The sequence below is a fragment of the Carassius carassius genome, chromosome 28 (assembly GCF_963082965.1).
Source record: "Carassius carassius chromosome 28, fCarCar2.1, whole genome shotgun sequence".
Taxonomy (NCBI): Eukaryota; Metazoa; Chordata; class Actinopteri; order Cypriniformes; family Cyprinidae; genus Carassius; species Carassius carassius.
This window is the reverse complement of record NC_081782.1, coordinates 15896244-15920682: the sequence shown is the minus strand read 5'-3', so window position 1 is coordinate 15920682 and position 24439 is coordinate 15896244. Positions and strand designations below refer to the sequence as shown.

Below are 24439 nucleotides of genomic sequence, written 5' to 3'. Positions count from 1 at the left end.
TGTGAACCTCATAGGTTGCTCCGTAATGGCTGCCAGAATGATTTGATTTCCATTTTAGCCAGTAGACGGGTCATTTTGTTGGAAACACTGTGGGTTTCGATCGCCGATGAGGAACACTAATCTTGATGTGGTAACAAAACTGCCACTTGATACTCTGTCCAGCTTGCAGAGAACATGCCAGAAACATGTTGTTAACAGTGTATATTTGCTGAGGTAGCACATGCTCAGGTGACGTGTTTGAGGAGAATGGCAGCATTTTTGTCACTTCAAAGGCCGCTGGAGCAGCTCATCTCCCTCAGATGATGGAGGCTTGATATCTCAGAGCTGTCTGCGCTTCCATCATGTCAGTGAAAGATCTCTGGTACAGAAATGCTCTGCACCTTGAGTCAGGGAGATTGAGCTGTTAGTCACGCCACGGCTGCCCTCACTTAACTAACATCAATGTTCAAACTGAGCACTGGCTTCTCTGTTAAGAGTCAGCTCGCAGATACTTGTTTCTCTGCTCGCTCTCAAAAGTTGTTTGCTCTGTTTTACATGAATAAAGCAGGAAAAACAAATCTGTCATTTTCATTTATTCCAAACCTATATGACTTTCTTTCATGAAAAAAGGCGATGATTTTGAAGAAAGTACTGGCCCGTGCAGTTGGGAACTGGAGCCTTAAAGCTTCAAAAAAGGAAACAAATTTACTAGTTTTACCATGCTTTTGAGCTGGTATTTGATATTTTGCAGGTTTTATATGTAGTTATATTCTGTGGTGTATAAGGTACCTGAAAGTCCTACTCAAGTTAAAGCACAGATATCTTACCAGAAAAGGACTTTGGTAAAGGTTGAAGTCACCATTTAGAATGTTACTTGAGTAAAAGCCTTAAAGTATGTGATATTTGTTGTACTTAAGTACGAAAAGTACTTTTAAAATCTTAAACTTACTTTTAAAGTAGAAGTAAATGCAAAATGTAAAAGAAGCAAATATATATCCATATATATATATATATATACACACACACACACAGGTGCTTCTCAATGAATTAGAATGTCGTGGAAAAGTTTATTTCTGTAATTCAAACTCGTGTATTAAATAAATTCAAAGCACACAGACTGAAGTCTTTGGTTCTTTTAATTGTGATGATTTTGGCTCACATTTTACAAAAACCCACCAATTCTAAATTTCAACAAATTAGAATACTTAATAAGACCAAAAAAAAAAAAAAAAAATACTTGGTAGGGGCTCCTTTTGCTTTAATTACTGCCTCAATTCGGCGTGGGATGGAGGTGATCAATTTGTGGCACTGCCGAGGTGGTATGGTAGCCAAGGTGACAGTGACCTTCAGCTCATCTGCATTTTTGGTCTGTTCTTTCTCATTTTCCTCTTGACAATACTCCATAGAGTCTCTATGGGGTTCAGGTCTGGTGTGTTTGCTGGCCAGTCAAGCTTTTGGTGCTTTTGGCAGTGTGGGCAGATGCCAAATCCTGCTGGAAAATGAAATCAGCATCTTCAAAAAGCTGGTCAGCAGAAGGAAGCATGAAGTGCTTCAAAATTTCTTGGTGTTGCACTGCATCAGTCCAAAAGTAAAAAAGAGAGCACCCATCCTTAATAAAAAGCATCTCACACAGCTCCGGGGGGTGAACAAAGGGCCTCCTGTAGTGAATCGATGCATTTTGTAAGAAAAATAACCATATTTAAAACATAATAATCAATTTAATCTAACTTGTGCTCACTATTGTAAACGGAAGCAGCTCCGGGCTGACAGGGAACACACATACTGATTAAAAAAATGTGTAGACTGAATGCACTGTAAGTCGCTTTGGATAAAAGCGTCTGCTAAATGCATAAATGTAAATGTAAATATATGATATAATCTATAATCTTAAATATAAATCTCCTGTTTAAAAATAGGAAAACAGATGCACTATAGTTGAAATGGTTTTGCATGGCGATTAAATTACTACACAACCTTGTTGTTTGTCCAAAAACATTAAGTCATTCGGCCGGGTATTTTTACACAGGTGGTGGGAGAAAAACACAGACATTCTGGTTTCAAATGGCAATAAAATCGCAGACTAACCACTGCAAATAGCTTACATCCCCATAAAACACAATTATCATCACAATTGGAGTTAAAGCACCATCCCCAATCTCGATTATGCCTAGAAATTACAGTTTTCATTTTAAAGGGGTCATATGATGCAATTAAAAATTTGCCTTCCTCTTTTAGTGTTACAAGCTCTTGGTGCATGAAGAAGATTTGAAAAGTTGCAAAGACTAAAGTCTCAAATCCAAAGAGGATTTCTTTGGATATTCTTTTGGAGTCAACCACACACCCCTAAAATGGCTTTTTCTAACACAACCCCCCCCCCCCCCCCCCCCATCTCTACGTCACTGTGTGGGAAGATTTGCACAACACTGCCCAAATGTTCATGCAAAGACAGAGGGCGTAACTGTCATTCTCTTCGCTCCATGTTGTGGAGTAGCTGTGTGTTTCGGGAGACTGCATAGTATGTTAAGGGGCGTAACATTTCCATCACACGCTTGAGGCATTCAGCCAATCACAACGCAATGGATAGCTGGCCAATCAGAGAACACCTTACTTTTTCAGAACGATGAGCCTTGTAAAAATCGATGCGTTTCAGAAAGGCAGGGCATAGATGAGAAACAATAATGTACATTATATGGAAAATAATGTTTTTTTAACCTTAAACCGCATAAACATATTGCATTACACCAAATACACAAAATAATGTTCTTTTTAGCAGCATCATATGACCCCTTTAATATAATTTTTACCATTTGTTTAAAGATGCTTTTGAGCTAATATTTGACACTTTTTGCAGGTCTTGTATTTATTTATTATTTATTCATAATATTACTTCTTTTCAATGTTTTTTACTCATGATTGTAGTATTGCGAGCACCATATTCTTCTGTTCGAGAATGCTTCAGAATTAGCATTTGGGTATTTGACACAAAGGTAGCTTGTTTTCTTTTGGTCTTGAAAGTCTTTCTTAAAATCGGCGGACATTATGAATAATCAGTATAGTTATTTTGTTGAGATTTTTGGGTGAATTTATTTCATTCATTCATTGTTTGTAAATAAAAAATAGCAACAGTAAAAATATTATATTTCTCAAAATATCTTGTTAGAAAACGTAATCTATATTTTTGTTTGTGGTGAGGCCTGGTAAAATGATGTGCAAAGCAAAAAATGTGAACTTATGGCCCAGTAGGGCCGACAGAAAAAAAATTTAAAATCCATTGTTGAGCCATATTATTATTCCAAATATTTTTTTCACAGACATCAGCTTGAGAAACAATTCCTCTCAGAATAGTGGTTATGTCTTTGGCTTAGCAATCTGATCCACTCAGAAAGCAGAGAGAGATATGAAAGACAAAGATCCCCAGAGGAAATCCCTCAACCTTGTTTTCATCAGCGCCATCGTGAACACAGGGACTTATTCTTATTTGAAATGCCATTCGGTACTGAATATGCTAAAATTAATAAGTCAATATTGAGAGAGCCGTGATAGAACTGACTCTGTTTTTCATTCTTTCTTTCCTTTGCGGAACAGACGTCATGATGCACGGTGAGCGCAGCAGAGACGTGTCAGGTGTTCCCATGCAAATCATAACATCAGATGCAGCTCTAATGCACTGATAATGAGTTGGCTCCATGCTACACACATGCGTCAGGGATGTAGCCTCATTTCGTATTTCACCTGTAACCTCATACCACATACAGAGTGTGGAATACATTACTTAGAACTGAACTCCCCTAATAAAAGAGCACTGTGTGCTGCCAGGTTTGTTGTCGGCTGAACGGAGCCCCTCACAGTGAGCGTATGGAGCTGCTCCCCACCTGTCAGATGTGTGTATACAGGCGATGGGCGGCCCCCTGGGGAGGAGGCACTGATGTGCCAGGTGACGATCAAAGGCCCGCTTTCCTGCCTTTCACTGAGAGCTCATATGGCTTCCTCACTTTAGACCTTTTTCTCAGGTTTAAGCGCTGAATAGCAGTAACACGGAGACGAGCACCATCACCGCTTCCACTTTTCTCTCACTGATTGCCCAAGGTCTTCAGTGCATAGATGTAGATTTAGGAAGGGGGAGTGGAAGGACGTGATTTTTTTTTTTTATGTGTGTGTATGTGTAGGTGTATGTTATGGGGACCAAATGTCCCCACAAGTGTAGTAAAACCAGTAAACTTTGTCCTTTTTTTAATCCCCATGAGGAAAACATCTTATAAATCATACAGAATAGTATTTTGAAATTATATAAATGCAGAAAGTTTACATAATTTACTTAAAAATTCACATAATTTCCTAGTTCATTTGTATAACTACTGTCCTGAAGTAGTTTACTTTACATTGTTAATTCAAATGTACATAATTTCCAAATGTATTTATATAACTATTGTTCCAAAGCAATGTTACACTTTAAAGGGGTCATATGATGTGATTTCAAATTTTTCAAGATTTTCCGATTTTTCTAATTTTTCACATTGCTCTTTGGAGTGTTATGAGCTCTTGGTGCATAAGGAAGATCTGTAAAGTTGCCAAGACTAAAGTCTCAAATCCAAAGAGATCAAAGTATCAAAGATATCAAAAGTAGATGTAGATCCGAAATCTGAAAGTAGATGCATGTAGGATTATTTAAGATTACATACAACAGAACAGCAACGCATTTTATGGACGACCCTTTTGTGAACCTAGGAGAGGAGGTCATTCTGACTTTGCCACGACATTCTGGCGCTTCTGAATCAGATACAGTAAGTATGTTTTGTTATTAGTTTAAGTATTTGCTATTGAATGTTCAAATGCGGAGTTTTGCGCGTCGTGTGTGTGTGTGTGCTTGTGTGTGTGCGCACATGTGTGTGAGAGAGAGAGGGAGACGGTCACACAGTGGAGTCAGTCATCTTAACTGTCTGTGGCTTGTGTACTTTAAACACATATAAGCTTCATCACGGTGTCTTGTCTCGTGGCTCTGTACTCCTCTCAGGCTTGAACTGATGGTAAAACTAAGGAGATTATTAACTGTCTTAACATTTATTTTGAAAAATGAAGCTCGCGATTATGGAAAGGGGCATATTTCAGAGGAGTGCTTGTGGTGATCGGCCAATCACAATGCACTGGGTCAGTCGGCCAATCAGAGCAGAGCGCTTGTCTATAGGAGGGACTTTGTAGAAACGACGAGTTTAAGAGAGGCATAGAGGACCAACAATAATGTACAGAATTTGAAAAATAATGTGTTTTTTGAACATTAAAGCATGTCAACATATTCTGTTACACCAAAAATACAAAATAATGATTTTTAAAAAAGCATCATATGACCCCTTTAAAAACTTCTATTTGTACTATTTAAAATAAATATTATTTATATATTTGATTATTTATTTTGTTGTAGGCCTAATAATGTATAAACCTAAAAAAAAAAAAAAAAATTATTAAAATTTACATAATTTCCTAATTTGTTTATATAACTGTTCTTCAAAAATACAAATGTTTCTTTCATTATTAACATTGAAGTTTCACATCAAATTGAGATATAATAATACATTTAAAAATAAATAGAAAAAAATGATAACAATAAACGTAATGTTTTTCAATTATATTTACATAATTTTAATTTTAATTTAATTGAATTTAATTTAATAAATTTAATTTAAATAAGTAGCGTTACAGTCAAAATGAAATTAAAAATAATTAGGAATTCATTATACTTCTTTTATGATTAACATCTCAGTTTTACATCAAATTGAGATTGTATAAATCTTAAAAAAATAATATATATATATATTATATATATATATATATATATATATATATATATATATATATATATATATATATATATATATATATATATTTATTTATTTATATATCATTCCAATTTACCCATATATATTTTTTCTAGCATTCTTTTACATGTAAATATTCAATATCTGCAAAAGAACCATCCTTTCATATTTATATATGCTGCATCATTCTTTGATTCTTACCCCATCTCTACAAACATACCATAAAATAACAATTCTCAGGAAAGAACAGAAAGAGAAATTACAGTAAGTGAAACCATTTTTGTTTAAAAGCCAGAACATCTCTTAAAGTGGGACTTTAGTCTGGGGAATATGTGTTTTACGCCTCTACACTGCGTGCAGAGCATTTTCTCTCTCTTTTATTTTTCTAGAAAATATGCCCTTGCCTCCCAGGGGGTTGTTATATATCTAAATGAGACTCATTTATAGAATATTTATGATTAGCATGTGAAAAACATGATTAAATAAGCACCAAGCAGGAAAAAGAGAAAAACATGACCAATAGTTATAGCCGACAACGTAGACATCAGGTTATTTACAAAACAAATGAAATGCATACGTAATATAATATATTTATACATACATATCGACTAAATTAGTATGCATAATATGTGCATGAGCCGTGCTACATCTGATGCTGAAAGCCAATAAAAGAAAGCGCTTGTGTGTAAATCGCCGTGTGCTCTGAAGCAGCAATGATGTATATCACACTTCCTGCATGTCAGAACCTAAATGACAAACCACGGATAACACAGTTTTTTATCTTAAACGTGCCCCACTTGCCATGTCGTCGCCCAGCATTCTGCAGCACTTCAGTGATCATCCAACCGAAGCAATGAATTCTGGCAGACGCTACTGACTTTATGGACCAGGCTTTAAAACCTTATTTTAGTGCCATGGCTTTTGCTTAGACATATTTCTCAGTCACACACACTCACACACACTGTGACGCAGAAGCCAGATGGAGGATAAACACTAGCTGCTGAGCACCAGGCTTCTCGCCAGTCAAATGTGATTGCCATCAGTGGCAAATTAACAACAAATTAAGCAAGCGAGTTGGGTAATTACACAGTCAATCAATAAGACATACTTTACACTGGCAGCAGGTAAAATGGAGCATAAATAGCAAACTGGAATTAATTAATATTGATTTTAATTTTCTCCATAAGGACAAACGACTGTTGTATCTGCACAATTTGAACTACTGTTAAAATTGTTGATTTTTGAACGTCGTGCAACATATGCCAAACAGACTTGAAGAAACGGTTCATTTCGAAATGTTCTGCAGAACACCAAAGGAGAAATTCTGATATATTTTATTTGCATGTTTCTGTATATGTATACACACTCAAAAGTATGGGGTTGGTAATTTTCTTTTTTTTTCTTTTTTAAACAAATAAAATAAACGTATGCATTTAGCAGACGCTTTTTTCCAAAGCGACTTACATTGCATTCAGGCTACCAATTTTTACATATCATGTGTTCCCGGGGAATCAAACCCCCAACCTTGCGCTTGATAAGGCAATGCTCTACCAATTGAGCTACAGGAACACTAATACATTTTAAGAAATGTATCATTTTATTCAGAATGATCAAAACTGACATTTATGTTACAAATGTTTTAAATAAATTATGTTGTCTTAAACTTTCTATTCATCAAAGAATCTTAAAAAAAAAAAGAATCAGTTTACACAGAAATGTTAGTGAAGTCATCATACAATATTTAGATCAGTGTTTCTGAAGGATCATGTGACACAGGAATTGAGTAATGAAGCTGAAATTTCACAGCAATAAGTGACATTTTAAAATATATTGCAAAAAAATCCATTTAAATAATATTAATATTTTACTGTATTTTTGATCTAACAAATGCAGCATTGATAAGCAAAAGAGACTTCTTTCAAACATTCAATGTTTCAGACTGTTAACTGTGACTGAATCATTAAACAACTCGATTCATTGATTCATCGAAAAGTTCAAATCAAAAGAACAGTTCCTTTTACAAATCAGTCACTGTTACAAATACATCTTTTAAAACATCACTTCAGAAGTCATATGGACATCATATGGAGACTTTTTTGAGAAAACTTTCATTTAGAAATTGCTAGTAAATTTCATAAACTATTACACAAAATGGTAACAGACTGAATGGATCTTTTCTTGAAATAGAAAAACTGAAATTGTATTTTCTTGTAAAGCATACTTAAATAATCTTAACCGAAGGTGCAAATAAAACAGTGCACATGAGTACTTTTTCAGTATTTTTCATTTATGTTTAACAGAAGAAAATGAATCATATGGTTTTGAAACTACAGTAGAGTGAGTAAATGATCAATCATGTCTTTCATGCAATTATATTTAGTATTTAAAACTAGTTTTAAAGCCATAACTATTTTAAAGTAATGGTATTGATTTTAGTCCCTCAAATATGAATTATGTTTCCCCTGAGGGTTTTTTAGCATGAGGTCTCCGCAGCACAAGGTGAATCATTAAGCTGACACATAGTTTGTCAGGCAACTTGTTTGCGTCATCACGTCCGCTATGAAGCATGGAGAATGGAGCTCGCTCACACTCTGGAAACGTTAAGTGACAGAATATCATTTATTCTTTTAATATAGCATAACATTTCCAGCCATTCGTTACAAGTGGAGGAGCACTGGAATACTAGTAGCGCAGTCTACACATCATTTAGTCATAATTCAGGATGATTAGAATTCAGACACAATGCAGCATGCCGCTGTTTAATATTCATATGCGTCCAAACCGTAAGCCTTTGAGACATGGGCTCAGGTGTAAAATAACAGTTGTGGTCTACTCGTGGGAGGGAAATGCCACTCACTCAGTAAATGCCTTCGGTAAGGAAACATGTTTTGGAAATATGAAAATTGTTTATTGCTTCACGGATCCTTTTGTATGCTCACTACATAGCAATGTGAAGTTTCATGTGCGATGTCAGATGTGAATCCATAACAGCCCACATTCTTCTCAGGTCATCTGAAATGCCTTAAAGACTCTTTGTGAGACACGCTGGTCACAACACATGATAATTAACAGTCCTAGTCCCCATCATTTTCTTGTCATTGTACCAGTTTCTTTCAAGAGCATGACAGCAAAAGGCATGTAATTGGGTATGTATATATGGAATGGTAGAATTTTTAGGCATATATATTCTACCATATAGTACCATATTACAGTAGATTTTAAAATGTACACTGTAAAAAATAAATCCATAAAAAAATTAAGTATTCTACACAGCTTTTATGCTTCTTTTTGAATTCCACACAAATCATTTAGGCAGTGATTACATAATATATGTTGTGAATTAAATAAGCACATTTGCTTTCCTTTTAATGAGTAAAGATGTTTTAATATTTAATGTCTTATCCTGGTCAGTTATATTGCGTGGAGCCGAACCGGTGTAGAAATCTCTAGTCGCCTGTGAATAACAACAACTAATCAAACACTTTATTTTGCATCTCCTCAGGGGTGAGATTTCATTTTCAGAAGTAGAAGGAAAAGAAATTAAAAGAAAGAAAGTGTGAAAACAAATACTGTATATGTTTTGTTAGGGGAAAGGTACTCAAGACATTTTTTATGCTCTGATTCATGTTTTGTAATGTATGACAAATACTAAAGATAAATGTTATATTAGCTTCACTGGGTTATGACAACCCTGTATACTGTACAGGGTTAGAAATGCGTAGCTCAGCCACCTACATGAAGGATATTATCCAGAAAAAAGATATTATCCACTGTCAAACCAGCATACTGGAAAATTATTTTCCTGCCGCTCTTGTTTTGTTGTGACCTGCAAAAATTCTGTTTGCTTGTTTCATCACTTATGTTATGTGAGCGTTTCCTAGTCCCTGCAGTAAATGCACAGTTTTGGTCCTTTGAATCGAATAGAGTCCAAACATTAGGACACAAAACAATAGTCTAGAATAATGTGAATATTTAATATTTACCAGTTAATATTTTCCTAGCTGTGATATTTAGTATGCTATGAACTAATATGAATTACAAATGATCTGGTCAAAGTTTGTCTGAAATGTAATTAAATATTGTTAAAAGCAATATGGAAGCTTCTTTATGGCAAAAAAAAAAAAATAAAAAAATAATAATAATAATAATAATAAATAAAAAATAATTGTAAAAAATCACAATGAACCTGTCATTGTGCTGTTTTGACGTTATCTGATATTTATTATTTCTTTTTAGCAAATTCTTGTCGCCTCTTGCTCGCCTCCTTTTTTACTCTTGCTCCTGGTTGTTCTCTTTACCATTTAGATTATATATATATATATATGAAATATGAAAATATAAGCTGTACTTGCCTAGGAAGACCAAACTAGCAGCTTATAAAATCTCGACAAGACATCAACCCTTCGCAAGAATGTAGAGGGTAAGCTAAGTAATTGCATCGTTGCATTGGTGGTTAAAATGAAGCTTTGACATTTTAGCAAGAGGTTTTGCACAAATTAGCCAAAAAGACAGTGGTGAGGAGTGTGCTATAGCCTATATATCGTCTGTGATAATATCATGTTTTTTGTTTTAATGATGTGTGCGCGCATTTATAGTGCGTTCTTTCACTGTGTGATTCAGTCTCCTAAAATGCATTTAGAATGATCACAAAATTGAAGATATAGGGGCAGAAAATTCATTTATTCAAATTTCATATATTAAATCAAAATCACACAAAGAAAGTCGTCTTTTCCACCAAAAATCATCATGAATATATACATGCATACATATATATATAACAGTTCAGTAAACAAGTTAATTAAGAGACGTGCGTTTCAGACACCATATTGCCTTTTTTAGCTCTATTTCTACAACAGAAAATAATTCCAAACACAGCCACCAAAGCACAGTTTTGCGTCTCTGAGCAACGTGACAGTGTTTCGTTCCTGAATGAATCAACCGTTTAAATGATTTGGTTCAATCGCAATGACTCACTTATTAACAGTGACTTGCTGACACATACTGGCCATTTTAATTTCACATTTAAAGTATCTTTTGATTTTTTTTTAAATAATTAATTTCTTATCATTTCAAATGAGTATTCAACATTTTATGTCTTGTATATCAAAACATTATTCATGCATTTGTAACTGCAGGTTAAATGCATTCTTGTCCTGCACTAAACAGTGTAATACATCTAAATGCCACTTCCAATGAATCTTCTGCATTTCCTCTGCATTAAAAGATGAGTTTGTTGATACTGATTTGCCTGGTAACAGCCCAAATGTTTTATTATTCTAAATAACTGATTCCTTTAATTAAAAACAACTAGTTTGAGATTAATAGACCTATCCCAGGGGTGTCAAACTCAGTTCCTGGAGGGCCATAGCCCTGCAGAGTTTAGTTCTAACCCTGCTCCAGCACACATATCATGTAGTTTTCAAATAAACCTAAATGATAAGATTAGCTGGATCAGGTGTGTTTAATTAGTGTTAAATCTAAACTGTGCAGGACTGTGGCCCTCCAGGAACTGAGTTTGACACCCTTGGCCTGTCCCATTTTTGACTCCCTCGCACTGTTAAAATGTAACTAAGTAATTTTTACTCTGAGTAAATTTTAAATGAGCTACTTTTTACTTTTACTTGAGTAGATTTTTAGACTGGTACTTTTAGTTGTACTTAAGTAAAATTTCATTAATGTAATGGTACTTTTACTTGAGTAGAATATTTTTGTACTCTTTCCACCTCTGCTCACAATTATTACTTTTTTGTCATTTCTGGGACAAAAAGGGAGAATTGCCAGATATAAATTCTCAGTTCTAAGGAAAAAAGTGTGAATTGTGAAACAAAAAGTTGCAATTACTTTATTGTTTGTTTGTTTAGTTATTTTTCTGTGGCAGAAAAAAAAATTATGAGGAAAAATAGCCTGAATTGCTAGATGTACCATACAGTAAGTTCAGAATTCTGAGAAAAAAAAATCTATATTGTGAAATGTTTCTAAATTGCAATTGCGAGATAAACTTGCAAGAAAAAAACCCAGAAAACGTCTGAATTGTGAGAAAATAAGCTTCCTTATATACACTTGCTTATGTGCTATTTCTTAAATATTTATCCAAATTGCAATATGATCAATAAGAACAAGAGACCAGGACCACCAGGTGAAAAATCATCTGATACGTTGTAAATATTAGGTCTCCAATGGAAAGTCTGCCAGAAAGGGACCTTGACCTGCCAAAAGTTGAATAAAAGTAATTATTAGTGCTCCTCATGGTGCACATTTCCTCTGATGCTAGACAAATGAAGTCTCGGTTAGCATAATCATTCATTCCCCCCACCCACAGCTGATTGATTGCTGTGATTTTATTAAGAAAAGGAGAAGGGGAAATTGAAAAATGCTTATTGCAGTGTGGAAACACAGCGTGGATTATAAACTCGTAGGCAAGACAAAGGGGCCACCTTTCTATTTTGTATCCCAACAAATAAGCAGCAGGTGTTTTTGACAGGTGTCTGATTGCGTGCTACAAAAGACATTAAAAAAGCAAACAAATTGATGCATTTTTTGTGCCTCTCATGGTAAATGGAGTTGGGCCTGATGGATGCTATTACCCAGGGATCTGATTGGTGGAAGGCAGTGACTGAATAGCACAGGTGCTTTGGGGAGAACAGTTTGTGTATCTGTTGCGCTCAACGTTCTTGCTTAAATCGTGATCTTCTGAAGTGTTTCTGTAGAATAGTTCACTATGGCAGTGTAATTGGTTTAACCTTTTAAATTGATAGATGATTTCCCATAGTACAACACTTATGATTGAATTATAGTATCTATAATGAATGGAGCATATGCAGCCTCCCTTGCAAATTGGACAAACCTAAATCAACGGTCTTTAACTGGTTTCACTCCAGGACGCAGATTGGTCATCAAATGAACACAGTATCAAAATTGTTTATCAGACAAAAGGAAACATAAATGTTCTTAAAATTGAACATTGTAATTTCATTTTTCATTATTATATATTTTTTTAAGCATTGCGCTGATATGTTTTGATTCGAAAAAAAAAAAAACCGGCTCATAAGAATAATTTGTTTGGGAATCTCTAAACAGGTTGTTTTATGTGTTTGATTCACTAAAAAGAATGATATGCAGTCATTAATTTGGCAATCGTAAAATGACAGATTTCATGAATCAGTTTGATTTTTAAACCACAAGCTTTTGATTTAATTCGGTTCTTTTGGATATATGTATATATATATATATATTAAATACAGTACATGTCAATTTTTCCGTCAAAGTAATGCTGTGAAATTTTCAAGGAACCCTGTCAACTGATACATTAGTAGAGGGTTCAAATTAGAGTTCAAACCATTAAACTGCTATTTATTTTTAGATAAAGTTATCAACACTAAGTAAACTAATTTATGTGCTACAAATAATATTTACTGTTAAGCTTTTGTAGACTATAATTCACTTTATGTATTTGATTCATTAATAAGCACCTACTGCTGGTTTGAATCACTAAAAAGAACTAGCTCATAAGAGTCACTTACCTGGGAGTTACTTGCGATGGTTGTAGTGCATGTGTTTGATTCACTAAAAAGAACTGAATCTGTTGTGTCATGCGTTTTGGAATCAAACTACAACTATACTGTATGTATTTGATTCACACACAAAGAAATTCATACTTTAAGAGTCATGTTTGGGAGATACACCAGTTGGGCTGTTTTTTGAATTTGAGTAAAAAGAGCTTGATCAGTGGTATCATTTGTTTAGGAGTTGGACTAAGCAATTCACTATATATACATCCAATATTTTCTGTAATGATACTCACATTGTCGATGTTTCAGTTGATATGTAGTCCAAGAGACTTTTGGAAATTTGTTTACCACATTGCTCCAGCAGTAAAAACACACTTGCAAGAACTATTGTGGATGTCAAAAACAAAAGATCTGCTTTTAAAAACTGATAGGCTTATTAATTTTGCTATGCTAAATATGGTTGGTTGCATTTTAAAATGTGGATTTTGAGTGAGAATTGTCTTCCTGAATCATTACATGCAAAGTGAAGTATTTTGTGATTTTGGAGATGAGGCACCGGTCAGTGCCACCGATTGCATTTTCTCAGTATTTGGAGAAAGTCAGAGTGGACCTGGTCCATGGCAGGGAGATTTTTAATGTGAAGTCCAGGTGGGTGAGCGCAGGTTTAGTGACTGTTCTGTGACCTGTGCTCTGTCGGTCGTAGTGGGAGGATGATGTCCCTGTCAGCTCCTCTCACCCTTATGTTCTCATTATCCACCTCCTGTCCCCATGCACCAAATGACAGACTCAGGGACAGGAGCACACAGCCATCCACCACAGATTATTATTTAAAGAAATAGTGCATTATGGGGAAAAGGGAAGAATATAAGCTAATAGGTAACCTTTCGCAAAAGAAGCATTTCAGCAGTGTGGGTTAAGCTTTAAGATTTAAGTTGGAATAAATATTACCGTTTATCTTGTATCCAGTGGAAAATGGCCAACAACAGAGCAAGAATAGTTTCTTTTCACACTCTCTGATAACTATTCACACATATCTAAGAGGCTGATATCAGTACATATGCCGTCTGGAGAGAGAATCTCTTTCTGCTGGATCTCATGGAAAGTCTATACAAATGTTTCTTTAGTGTAGTGAGTGCATGACCATACAGAACACTTACAGTCGATAGAGCTTTAATTTGTTTCCCTCGGTTTAATTATATTTTATGCTTAATGGGCAATAAAAACACACTTGGCACTGGTGAAGCAAGGATTGTGAAATGAGAAAGTGAGACAAAACATGAAAGATCATAGTGCTTTATGACAACATGATAATTAAAACGATTTTTCACTCAAAAAATATCATTATTTACTCACCTTTTTAGATTTTTAATGTATATTGTTGGGAAGATTTTTCTTTTTATGAAAGTCTTTGCATATAACAAAGGTTTAAAGAGACCAGGGGGCCGTCAAAGGACCAATAAATTTATAAAAAGTTCCCACAACGAATTAGTTTCTGGTATTTAACTGAATTAATTCCTTTCCTTATATTAGGAAAATCATGGCCATATTGTAACAATTTGTTCCCTCATTTTGATTGACTTAAACAAACAGTTCACCCAAAAATGAAAATTTGCTGAAAATGAGCTCACTTCATGGCCATCCCTTTTGAAAAAAAAAAAAAAACAAGCATATGCTGGTAAGGTACGTTTTGAAGCATGGAAGCTGGTTTGAGCCGGTTTAATCTAGTCCTGAGCTGGTTTAAGTTGGTCATGTCCAGTACATGACCAACTTAAGCTGGTCCTAAGCAACTGGCTCCTGCTCATAACCAGGACCAGCTCATAACCAGATCAAGACCAACTAAGGACCAGCTTAAACCGACTCAAACAATCTGCCATGCTCCAAAACATACCTAACCAGCATATGCTTTGTTTTTTTTAATATTTTTATTTTTTACATGAATTGAAATTGTAGATGCATTTGTTTCTTCACTGGAACAAATTTGGAGAAATTTAGGATCAATGTTGGGAAGGTTAATTTGGAAATGTAATAGATTGCAGATTACAAGTTACCCTATTTAAAATGTAATAAGTAGTATAACTATTTCAGTTACTTTATTAAAGTAAAGTAACTGATTACATTTACTTTTTCTACTGTTATTCAGGTTACATGTAACTAGTTACTCCCCGACACTGTTTAGTATCACTGTATAGTATCACCAATGGATCCACCAATGCACTGAATGGGTGCCGTCAGAATGACAGTCCATACATTGGATTGATTGGAGAGGAAGTGATATAATACTAAATGCTAAAAACAAAGTAATAAAGTAACAGCATGTTTTAATGACGGGTCAGTAAATGCTGATGAACTATTTCTTTAATGCTTTAAATGTAGAATTTAACATTACCTTGTAATGAAGGAGTTGGGTTTAAAGTCTATTTGTAGCATCATATAAAGTTTTATAAGGTACTATTAAAGCACAGAATCACTTTCACAAATGGTCCAAGAAAGAATGTCATTGTTTTCCAACCAGGAGGTTTGTGGTGGTCGTAGGACCTCATCGTGTGTCCTTGGGCGCACATGGCATGGACAGATTTTTCCATCAGATCCCTGTTAAGGTACACTTTGAATCTCCACCCCTACCCTTTTAATTAAATGAAAGCACAGCAGGTCACATACAAGCTCAAAGTCACACCACAAAAACGGACAGAAGCACATAGCATTGTGCTCATGGTTGGAATACGCTAATATGGCTGCTCAGCGGGGTAACCAGAAATATAACTGTGAAATTAAAGGGGAAATGGGGCTGAATATCTGCAGGGCACCATTCAGAGGTCAACCTTAGTTTCTAATGTGATTTACTAATGCACATATTCTAAATTAATAGTCAAAAACATTAGCTTGATCTTAGATACTAATTAGAATAGTGAAATGGACAAATTCTTTATCTGGTCTTCATTTACTCACCCTAATATGGTTTTAAACATGTATAGCTTACTTTCTGAGAATTTTTGAAGAATGTGCTGCTTTCTGTTTTGCTGGTTTTTACAATGAATTGTGTCTAAAGCTTCTAGAAATATTATAAAGGTGGCCTTCATTACTTGTGATCTATATTTCAAGTCTTATGAAACCACAGCTTAAAGTTAGATGTAACTCACTGATATTTTTCTCTTCTTTCATGTATTCAGAAATCAGTACTTTTTTATGAATTATTACGAACCATTCAAGGAAAGGGTAAGATTACAGGAGGTTTTTTTAGCAAATGCCTAGAAATAAATATACTAAAATATATTTTATAATATATTTATTTCATGCTAAATATACTACAAGTTGTCCTTTTAGAATACTGAACTGGTATAAAGTCTGCTAAATTGGAACAACTAATTTTGTATTTTAATGCACTTATATTATGCATCAGTAGTGCTGAAGATACTAAAGATACAGTATACTGAAGTATATTTAATTGTGCCAAAGTGAAACTACTGCAAGTATACTTCAAAAACAATTTAAATATCTTTCATTTGTTATTTAAAGATCACACAGTCCTCGTCAATAGTTATGTTAAAACACATTTTAGGCTTAAGATTAAGAAATATGCATTGTGCACAAGTAGTACTCTAAATAAAGTTTAATTATAATTTTTGTATCAGTAAGTCTCGAGGTATATGTCAGTAAATATGTTAATTTGAAATATACTTAGTATGAAATACATGTTTTTTTAAATATATTACTTTTGTACAGGGTTAACAACTTAAATATATATATATGTTCCTCGCACAAAGGTATCATATAGCTTTAGAAGACTTAAAATATAGCAAATAAAAAAATTATATGGGCCACCTTATGATTCTTTTATGATATATTTTTGCCAGAAAGTTCAATAAATTATTTTAATGCATATTTTTAAATAATACTGTATATATATATATATATATATATATATATATATATATATATATATATATAATGTATATATATTAGTGCTGGGAAACGATTAATTTTTAAAAAAAAAATTACATTATTAATCACATTATTGTCTGCGATTAATCACAATTAATCACATTGTTATGCACAAAACTAATAATGCATTCAAAAGTAGTGTATTGTGCACTTTTTTTCTTTCAAAAGTAGGCCTACTGCTATATGAACAAAAATGTAATAACATTTGGTTTGCAAACACTTTAAACAAATAAGGTGCTTTTTACAGCAGTGTCCCTTTTGCATAGTAGTACTTAAAATAATTATTGTAGCCTAAATCTAAACTTACAACATTAATGTAATTAAATTAGATATAAAACAAGCCATTTTTCACTGCCAGGACATTAACGTTTTTATAGAAAATATTTTATAGTTTGTTATAGAAAAACAAGTTTAAGAGTCCAGAGCCTTGATCATAACATTATAACAGGCACCGTCCTATTAGAGACCTGCACACTGGACCCATCACAGCAGAGTGCAGCGTGGGACAACAACTTGTTGTGTGGGTAGAGACCCGTGTGTGTGGGATGGGGGAGAATAATTAGGGTGTGATCACACTAGGCAATCTTAACCGTGACAGAGCGCATTTGAACCCCAAAGTCTGGTTCGTTTGACTAGTGTGATCATCCCTGGCTCGGTTGGAAGAGGTGGGCAAGATCGCGGTTCAGTTTTATAAAGATCAGTGAGTGTGAGTGCTAACCACGCTGGAGTGCAGATCTTTTGATACCTGCTGCATGATAGCTAATTGTGAATGTTGTGAATGTTGATGCTTAGCGTAAATAATTTGATCGGGAGCATCCCCTCCTGAGACCCATGATTTGTCTGTATGTGTATTCAGAGCCAGTGAGCAACGGACTTTCATAATAATAAAAAACTGTGTTAAAGTTGCGATTAAATAATTGTCTGTGTTAATCAATTAATGCGATAATGCGATAATAACTCGTTAACTTGCCCAGCCCTAAAATATACAGTATATAAAAACAATCTTCCTGATTAAGCTTTTGAATTGTTGTTTATTTATACACCGCCATCCAAATGTGATATTTTATTTAAAAAAATTTGAATTTGTGCCCACTCTTTTCAAGTCTGGGGTCAATTCAAATCTGAAAACCAAATATTTCATAATCTTTTGTGTACCACCGACAGTCATACAGGTTTGGAACAACAAGAGGGTGAGTACTGTCAATGAGGATCCCCAAAAAGGTGTAATGTGATTTACTGTAGTCCTTTCCTCAAATCATTAAATTTATCGGTTTTAGTAGTAATATATTGCACAGCTGTTGTTTGAGAGGAATCAACTTTCAAAATCATCCTTTCTGAACGATACCTTGCTTGCACAGCTGTCTACATTTGGATGGCATCAAATGGGCTTCTGCTGAAATCTGACCATCAATATCTTGTAAGAAGACTGACAGCGGTGACATCTAATCACTGCCCTACTGACATGCCATAACTCCCGTCTGATTCACATCAGGCTGAGGAGCTTATTGACATGAGGATCCTCTATTTATAGCGGTGTATGTCTGCTGTGAGAGGCTGGATGAATCGAGGAGACTTTTTACAGGACTCATTAGCCTCATGCTGTTTATCATACACTGCCTCCATATTAATTGATATGCTTACAATCTTGAATTGTTAGTTGGATATGGAGATCTTGGACATCTGTTGCAGTATTTGAGATACGTTTAATTATAATAATGCTAGTCCTAACACTAATGTCTGGGAAATTTACCTCAAGGCAAATGATGTGAAAAAGGCTGCAGATTTATATTTTTCTAGTGAGTCATGCTGAATTCTTTATAATGTCAAAAAAGAAGACTTGTGGAGTGTCTGACATAACTGTAGGTACAATAGAATGTCCCAGAAGTTGAGTTTAATTAAAACAAAGTATTTATTTGTTATAGGTACTTTTTATATGTAAGTTTTTAGTATATGTATATAATTATACATTATATATATATATATATATATATATATATATAATTGTATTAATAGTATAATAGTTTGCACTAATTTGTTTAATTTATGTTTGCCCTTTCTCAAACCAATTTATTATATTTGACCAAGGACCACAACAAAAGCCAAACAAATAAGCTTTCAAATGATGTATAGTTTGTTAGGATAGGATAATATTTGGCAGAGATGAAATTATTTAAAAATCTGTAATCTGAGGGTGCCAAAAAAAAACTATATTGAGAAAATTGTCCTTATCCTTTAGTTCTTAGCAATGCATAATACTAATCAGAAATTAAGTTTTTATATATTTATGGTAGGAAATTTACAAAATATATTCATGGAACGTAATCTTTACTTAATATCTTAATGGTTTTTCAAAAAATTTGGACCCATAAAATGTATTTTTGGCTTTTGCTACAAATATACCATGCGACTTAAGACCATGGTCACATATTTACTGTAGGTTAGGGTTGACAATACATTACAAAAGCATAACATTATTATTTCATTGTATTTGAGACATATAAAATACCAGCTGTAAAATTAATCTTCACAAACCTGCACTGTTGAATTGAGTTGAAGTTTGTCCTTGATAACTGGCAGCGGAACCTCACAAAGGTTCTCAAAAGGTGTACATTTACATTTTAGAAAGTTTCCAAATGATTCTGAACATTTCTGTGTCTGTTCAGCTGTATAAAAAATGTACCTGCACACTTTACATACAGATCGCTATGAATACAAATGAGATCACCTCATCTTTTCAGCCAGTATCTCTCTTGTCTTTCTGCTCTGTCTGTGATGTCCAGCAGTGGAAACTCTATAGCTCTCTTTCTTCTACAACAGTCTCCTTGACTTTGATAGGGATGGCAGTTTGCCATCAAAAGAGGACAGTGTAACACAGCACTTGAAGGAAATGCTAATGTGGGAAAGAAAGAAGTGTGTGATCTCACTTAGTAGTGTCATGTCATCTAACATATGCTACAAGAAGATTAAAATCCAGGCCTGAATGAAATTGTAAGCATGCAAAGTATCTGATGAAGTGAAAAGTGAAAGTTTTCTGCTTTAACACTATTGTATGTGTCCCGTTTCTCTTTACGCTTGCTCAGGAGCCGCTCAGACCATATCAGGTACTGCTCTTCTTCTTATCACTGGATCTGGATCACCTTTCAGCATCCCCCAACTCCTAACTTTTCTTTTCTGCACGTTGTTTTCCAGTTTTGCATGGTTTTACAGCTGGCCATGAGGCAGTCTGCATGTTTTTCAACCTTAAATGTTTCTTTTTTTTTTTCTGATCCTAAGAAACTGCAATACCTTGTCTGCTTTTTTTATCTCTAAGTTATTGACAATTTAGAAGTTTTCATCAAACTGCTTGTGCTATATTAAAATACCCAAACCAGGTGCATTTCAGATTCATATCCATTGAATAATTCTAGATGAAGCTCATGGTTGATTTACATAAGACTCATCTTTCTGAACCTTTACACTCTCTTCCCACATGAGTTCCTGGCCAAATTCTTCACAGATATTGGGAACTGTTACTCTAAAGAGTAATTGTACTTTATTCATGCACTTCTTACTTATTCAAGTGCTCTTAAAAATGAATATTTTAGCTTGTTTAATAACTTTTTTACAAACTGTGTATTTTTGTAACCCTTTAATTCCGTAATTCTCGTTTTTTTATTGGTATTTTTAAATTGGTGTGTCTATTTACACTTAGTGCAAATAGCCCGCCTCGTTGGCAGCGGCCATTTTCACTAACTCTGCCCACCAAGTGTAATTGGGCTAATCAACACTACATAAGACAATAGTCTCACAACAACTCCAGTGGCTGGAAAGTATGTACACTAATCATTTTTGAAGCAATCGACCCAAGTTCGCATCCCCCTTTTACCAATTTTTCCCCTCCCTTTTCAAATCTCATATTACATTGAAAAGACATTTATTTTTGATAATAATTAAAGAAATAATCAAAAAGTTTAAAATAAAATATTGGGTAGGGTTATGGTAGGTGTAGGGAGGACTTATATTGTCCCAATAAGGTAGCATCCATTTAATAATTTGAATTAAAATGATAAATTACACGCAATATGTTATTAGTACATAACTGTTTTATAATGTACTACAGTTCATGGTGCAGATAATTGGTACTATTTTTAATAAGTAGTATAAATACCAGAAAATCTTGCTATTTTAAAATTGTAAATAGAGTCTATTGCTATTTGCAATTAGTGTATATCGCTAAGAAAATACTGCTATTTACACTTAGTGAAAATAACCACTGCCTTTTTTAATTGCATGAATCTTAAAATTACAGTTAATGAAAAAATGAATTTAGATAACACTGACAAATGTATATGTTATCAAAAGTAACCTTCCACAGTTTAACTGTCCAGTACAAAACTTGTATGGTGGCTACAAATGTATGGTCCTTTACTTTGATTGACTTATATTATTATAGTACCCATATTTAAAGTTTAGAACAGTTTCAGTGTACTTTACACTTCTACTCCAAGCAATATGGAGCGATAAAGGGAATCACTATATCCTAACTACACACAACATGATGCAACACGTGATAAATTGTATCTTTTCGATGTTAATATGAGTTTTTGTCCTAACCAGCCGCGACAGCAACATGCTTAATTTCTATTTTAGAAACTGTTGTTATTTCTGCGGCGTTGCGGCAGGAACAACAACATGACAAATATTACAATGATAATCTCAGGTACTGATTTTGTGCTTAAATCAATGTTAAAAGTGTCTAATTTGAGTTTGATTGCGTGACATTTCTCATATTGCGTGACATTTACAGCCATACGGAAAACAACAATCGATAGATTGCCTAAGATCTTGAAAATAAGATAAATTTAAGCAAATGTGTACAAAAAGGCAAACTCAATGTGAACCAACAAGTGTTTTCTGTGACAAAGATATCGGTCACTTAGTATGTACTTTTAAAAATGTTAAAAAGGTTTAGCATTTATCAATTAGATTATAAACTTGTCCATTTTGTTAGGAGTGCAGTGGGCTTCTCGCTTCGAATGGCTGTGATATTTGATTGATTCTGTTGATTCGCATTGTTCTTTCGCTTCTGCTGTTTGCGGTTAAACACGGTGTAACACATCAACGGCAGTAGCCTGAATCTTACAAAATATGATGAAAACGTCACAGTCAATTTATCACCACAATCCAAAGAATGCAATTTGCTTAAACGAAGCTTCTTTTATGACCATTAAATTTTATTTTATTTTTTTTTTGCACTGTGACATTATTTAATGACATTTCCTTCAATTATCATTAGCATGAGTATCATATTTAGCGTAATGTGAAATTTCATAGAGATAAATTGCAAATACACTTATTCTGCTGGCTGTTTTTCTGCTTTCATTGTACAACAGTTTTGTTCAACTGTTAAAACTGACTGTTGACTGTTAAAATTACTGTGTTAAATAAAGAAAATTATCAGTGAACATAATAGGAATAGTCAAAGTTAACATCAGGACAGATTATGGTAATGAGGCTTGGGGTAAAAATGTTCTTGAAATAATGTCAATTTTAGAAATCTTAATGGTTTTAAAAACAGTGAAGAAAAACCTGGAAACACAACAGATGTAAAGGCAGTGACTTTGAGGAAACCGTTTTGTGAAGAAAAAAGACATAAAAGAAAATTTTCTAGTTATACAGATGAGTTTAAATTCAGACGTGTAATCTATTTCAGATGACTTCTTCACAATGCAAAGACATTCACTACCGCACTTGCACGCCTCCACAATCTGCAGTCAGTGAATCAGTTATTCTTTCATGCCTATGCCATTCTGACAAAGCCAGTTCAAAACTTCCTTTAATAGGGGCATAGTTCAAACCTACCGTGTGCTTGTGAATAGGTACGTCTGAGATGGTAAAGTTGTGCATTCAACAGAAAAGTAGCTATTTTCTTTCCCAGCTGCACTCAGTTTCTCTGGCTGACAGGAAAGGATGCAGTCTAAACAGCTGTTGGACAGGTTTATGTTTGCCTAACAACTGCGTTCCATCGTCTGTTTCTAGACAGTTTCACGTCAACCTGTTGGCAAGCAGCCATGACTTGGAAGTGCAAATGAAAATGAATATTTGAAGTGAAGAAGCCATTAATAACCTTCTGAAAATTGCTTCTTTAAATGAATTATTAAACCAACTCTCGCATTAAAATGCACATATAATAATTAATAATACTAATATAATATAAAATTAATAAAACACATTCCCAGAGTACCTTTTCATGTGCATCAACCTTGAGAAGTTCTCGCTTCAGGAAATGCAAAAATAACCCATGGGATCTGTTCTTAAAAAAGGCTTTGAGAATAAAAGATATGCTATTATCCGGAAACTTCACATGAGTTAATTACATTTCCGAGTCATGTGACTCAATCTGTAATCCTCCAGCACCTACTATATAGCTTATTCATAATAAAGAACATTTACATTCCATTCATGTATATGGCTGTGTGCCAAAATCTAGTGAACTGCCTTGCTATGGTGTTTAGCGCACTTGGTTTTAAGGAATAATTATATAATAAGTGCTGTTGAGGGTAGGTAGTTGTAAACGTGGAGGACGGACACCTTGGTGGGGTTATGGGGCAGAACTGAACCAGACTGTCACGTCCTTGAAGGCTAAATGAATGAGTTAAATCACAATCAGTCTTTTAGCCAATCACATTTTGGCTTGCTTGAAGTGACATTGTAGATGAGGTAGACTGCAATTGCAAAGATAAAACATGCTTGTGTGACTGCAGTCTATCTGTCATGTTCACCTACAGGTTCCTCAGAGCTTCTTTGTAATAACATAGTTTAGCTTAGTTTCTTTTAACACGGACAGTGAGTTGGTTATATTAGTATGTGTGTGTGTGTGTGTGTGTGTGTGTGTGTGTGTGTGTGTGTGTGCATATCATAGTTTTTTTGGCTTTTAAAGTTGAAGCACAAAACTAAAAGTTTGAACACTAAAAAATGTATGAAGTTCAGTCCACCACATAGAAAATGTCAAATGTTGCTGGAATATTTCTCACAACGTTTCTTGCTTTTTTCTGTGATTTTTACACCTACTAGTCTCAAGGGGAGTTTTAGTGAATGTATAAAGTCAGTATTTGTCAGATTTGCTATCTATGGATATTTGACAACCACACAGTCCACCTAAATTCTCTTATGCTCACAAATGCTGCATTTATTTGATCAAATAATACAATACAAACAGAAACA

General features: G+C 34.3%; 1 protein-coding gene across 3 annotated transcripts in view; it reads left to right on the top strand.

Annotated features, from left to right (window-relative positions):
- The window catches only part of cadm1b (cell adhesion molecule 1b), a 187742-nt gene that overhangs the window by 101827 nt on the left and 61476 nt on the right, over window positions 1–24439 (top strand). For 2 of the 3 annotated variants that reach the window (XM_059514590.1, XM_059514588.1), the window contains exon 2: window positions 20317–20337. The exons of the other annotated variant lie outside the window; for it this stretch is intronic. In XM_059514590.1, coding sequence (XP_059370573.1) covers window positions 20317–20337 — 21 coding nt within the window. The remainder of the gene's footprint in view (window positions 1–20316; window positions 20338–24439) is intronic. 3 annotated transcript variants of the gene reach the window in all.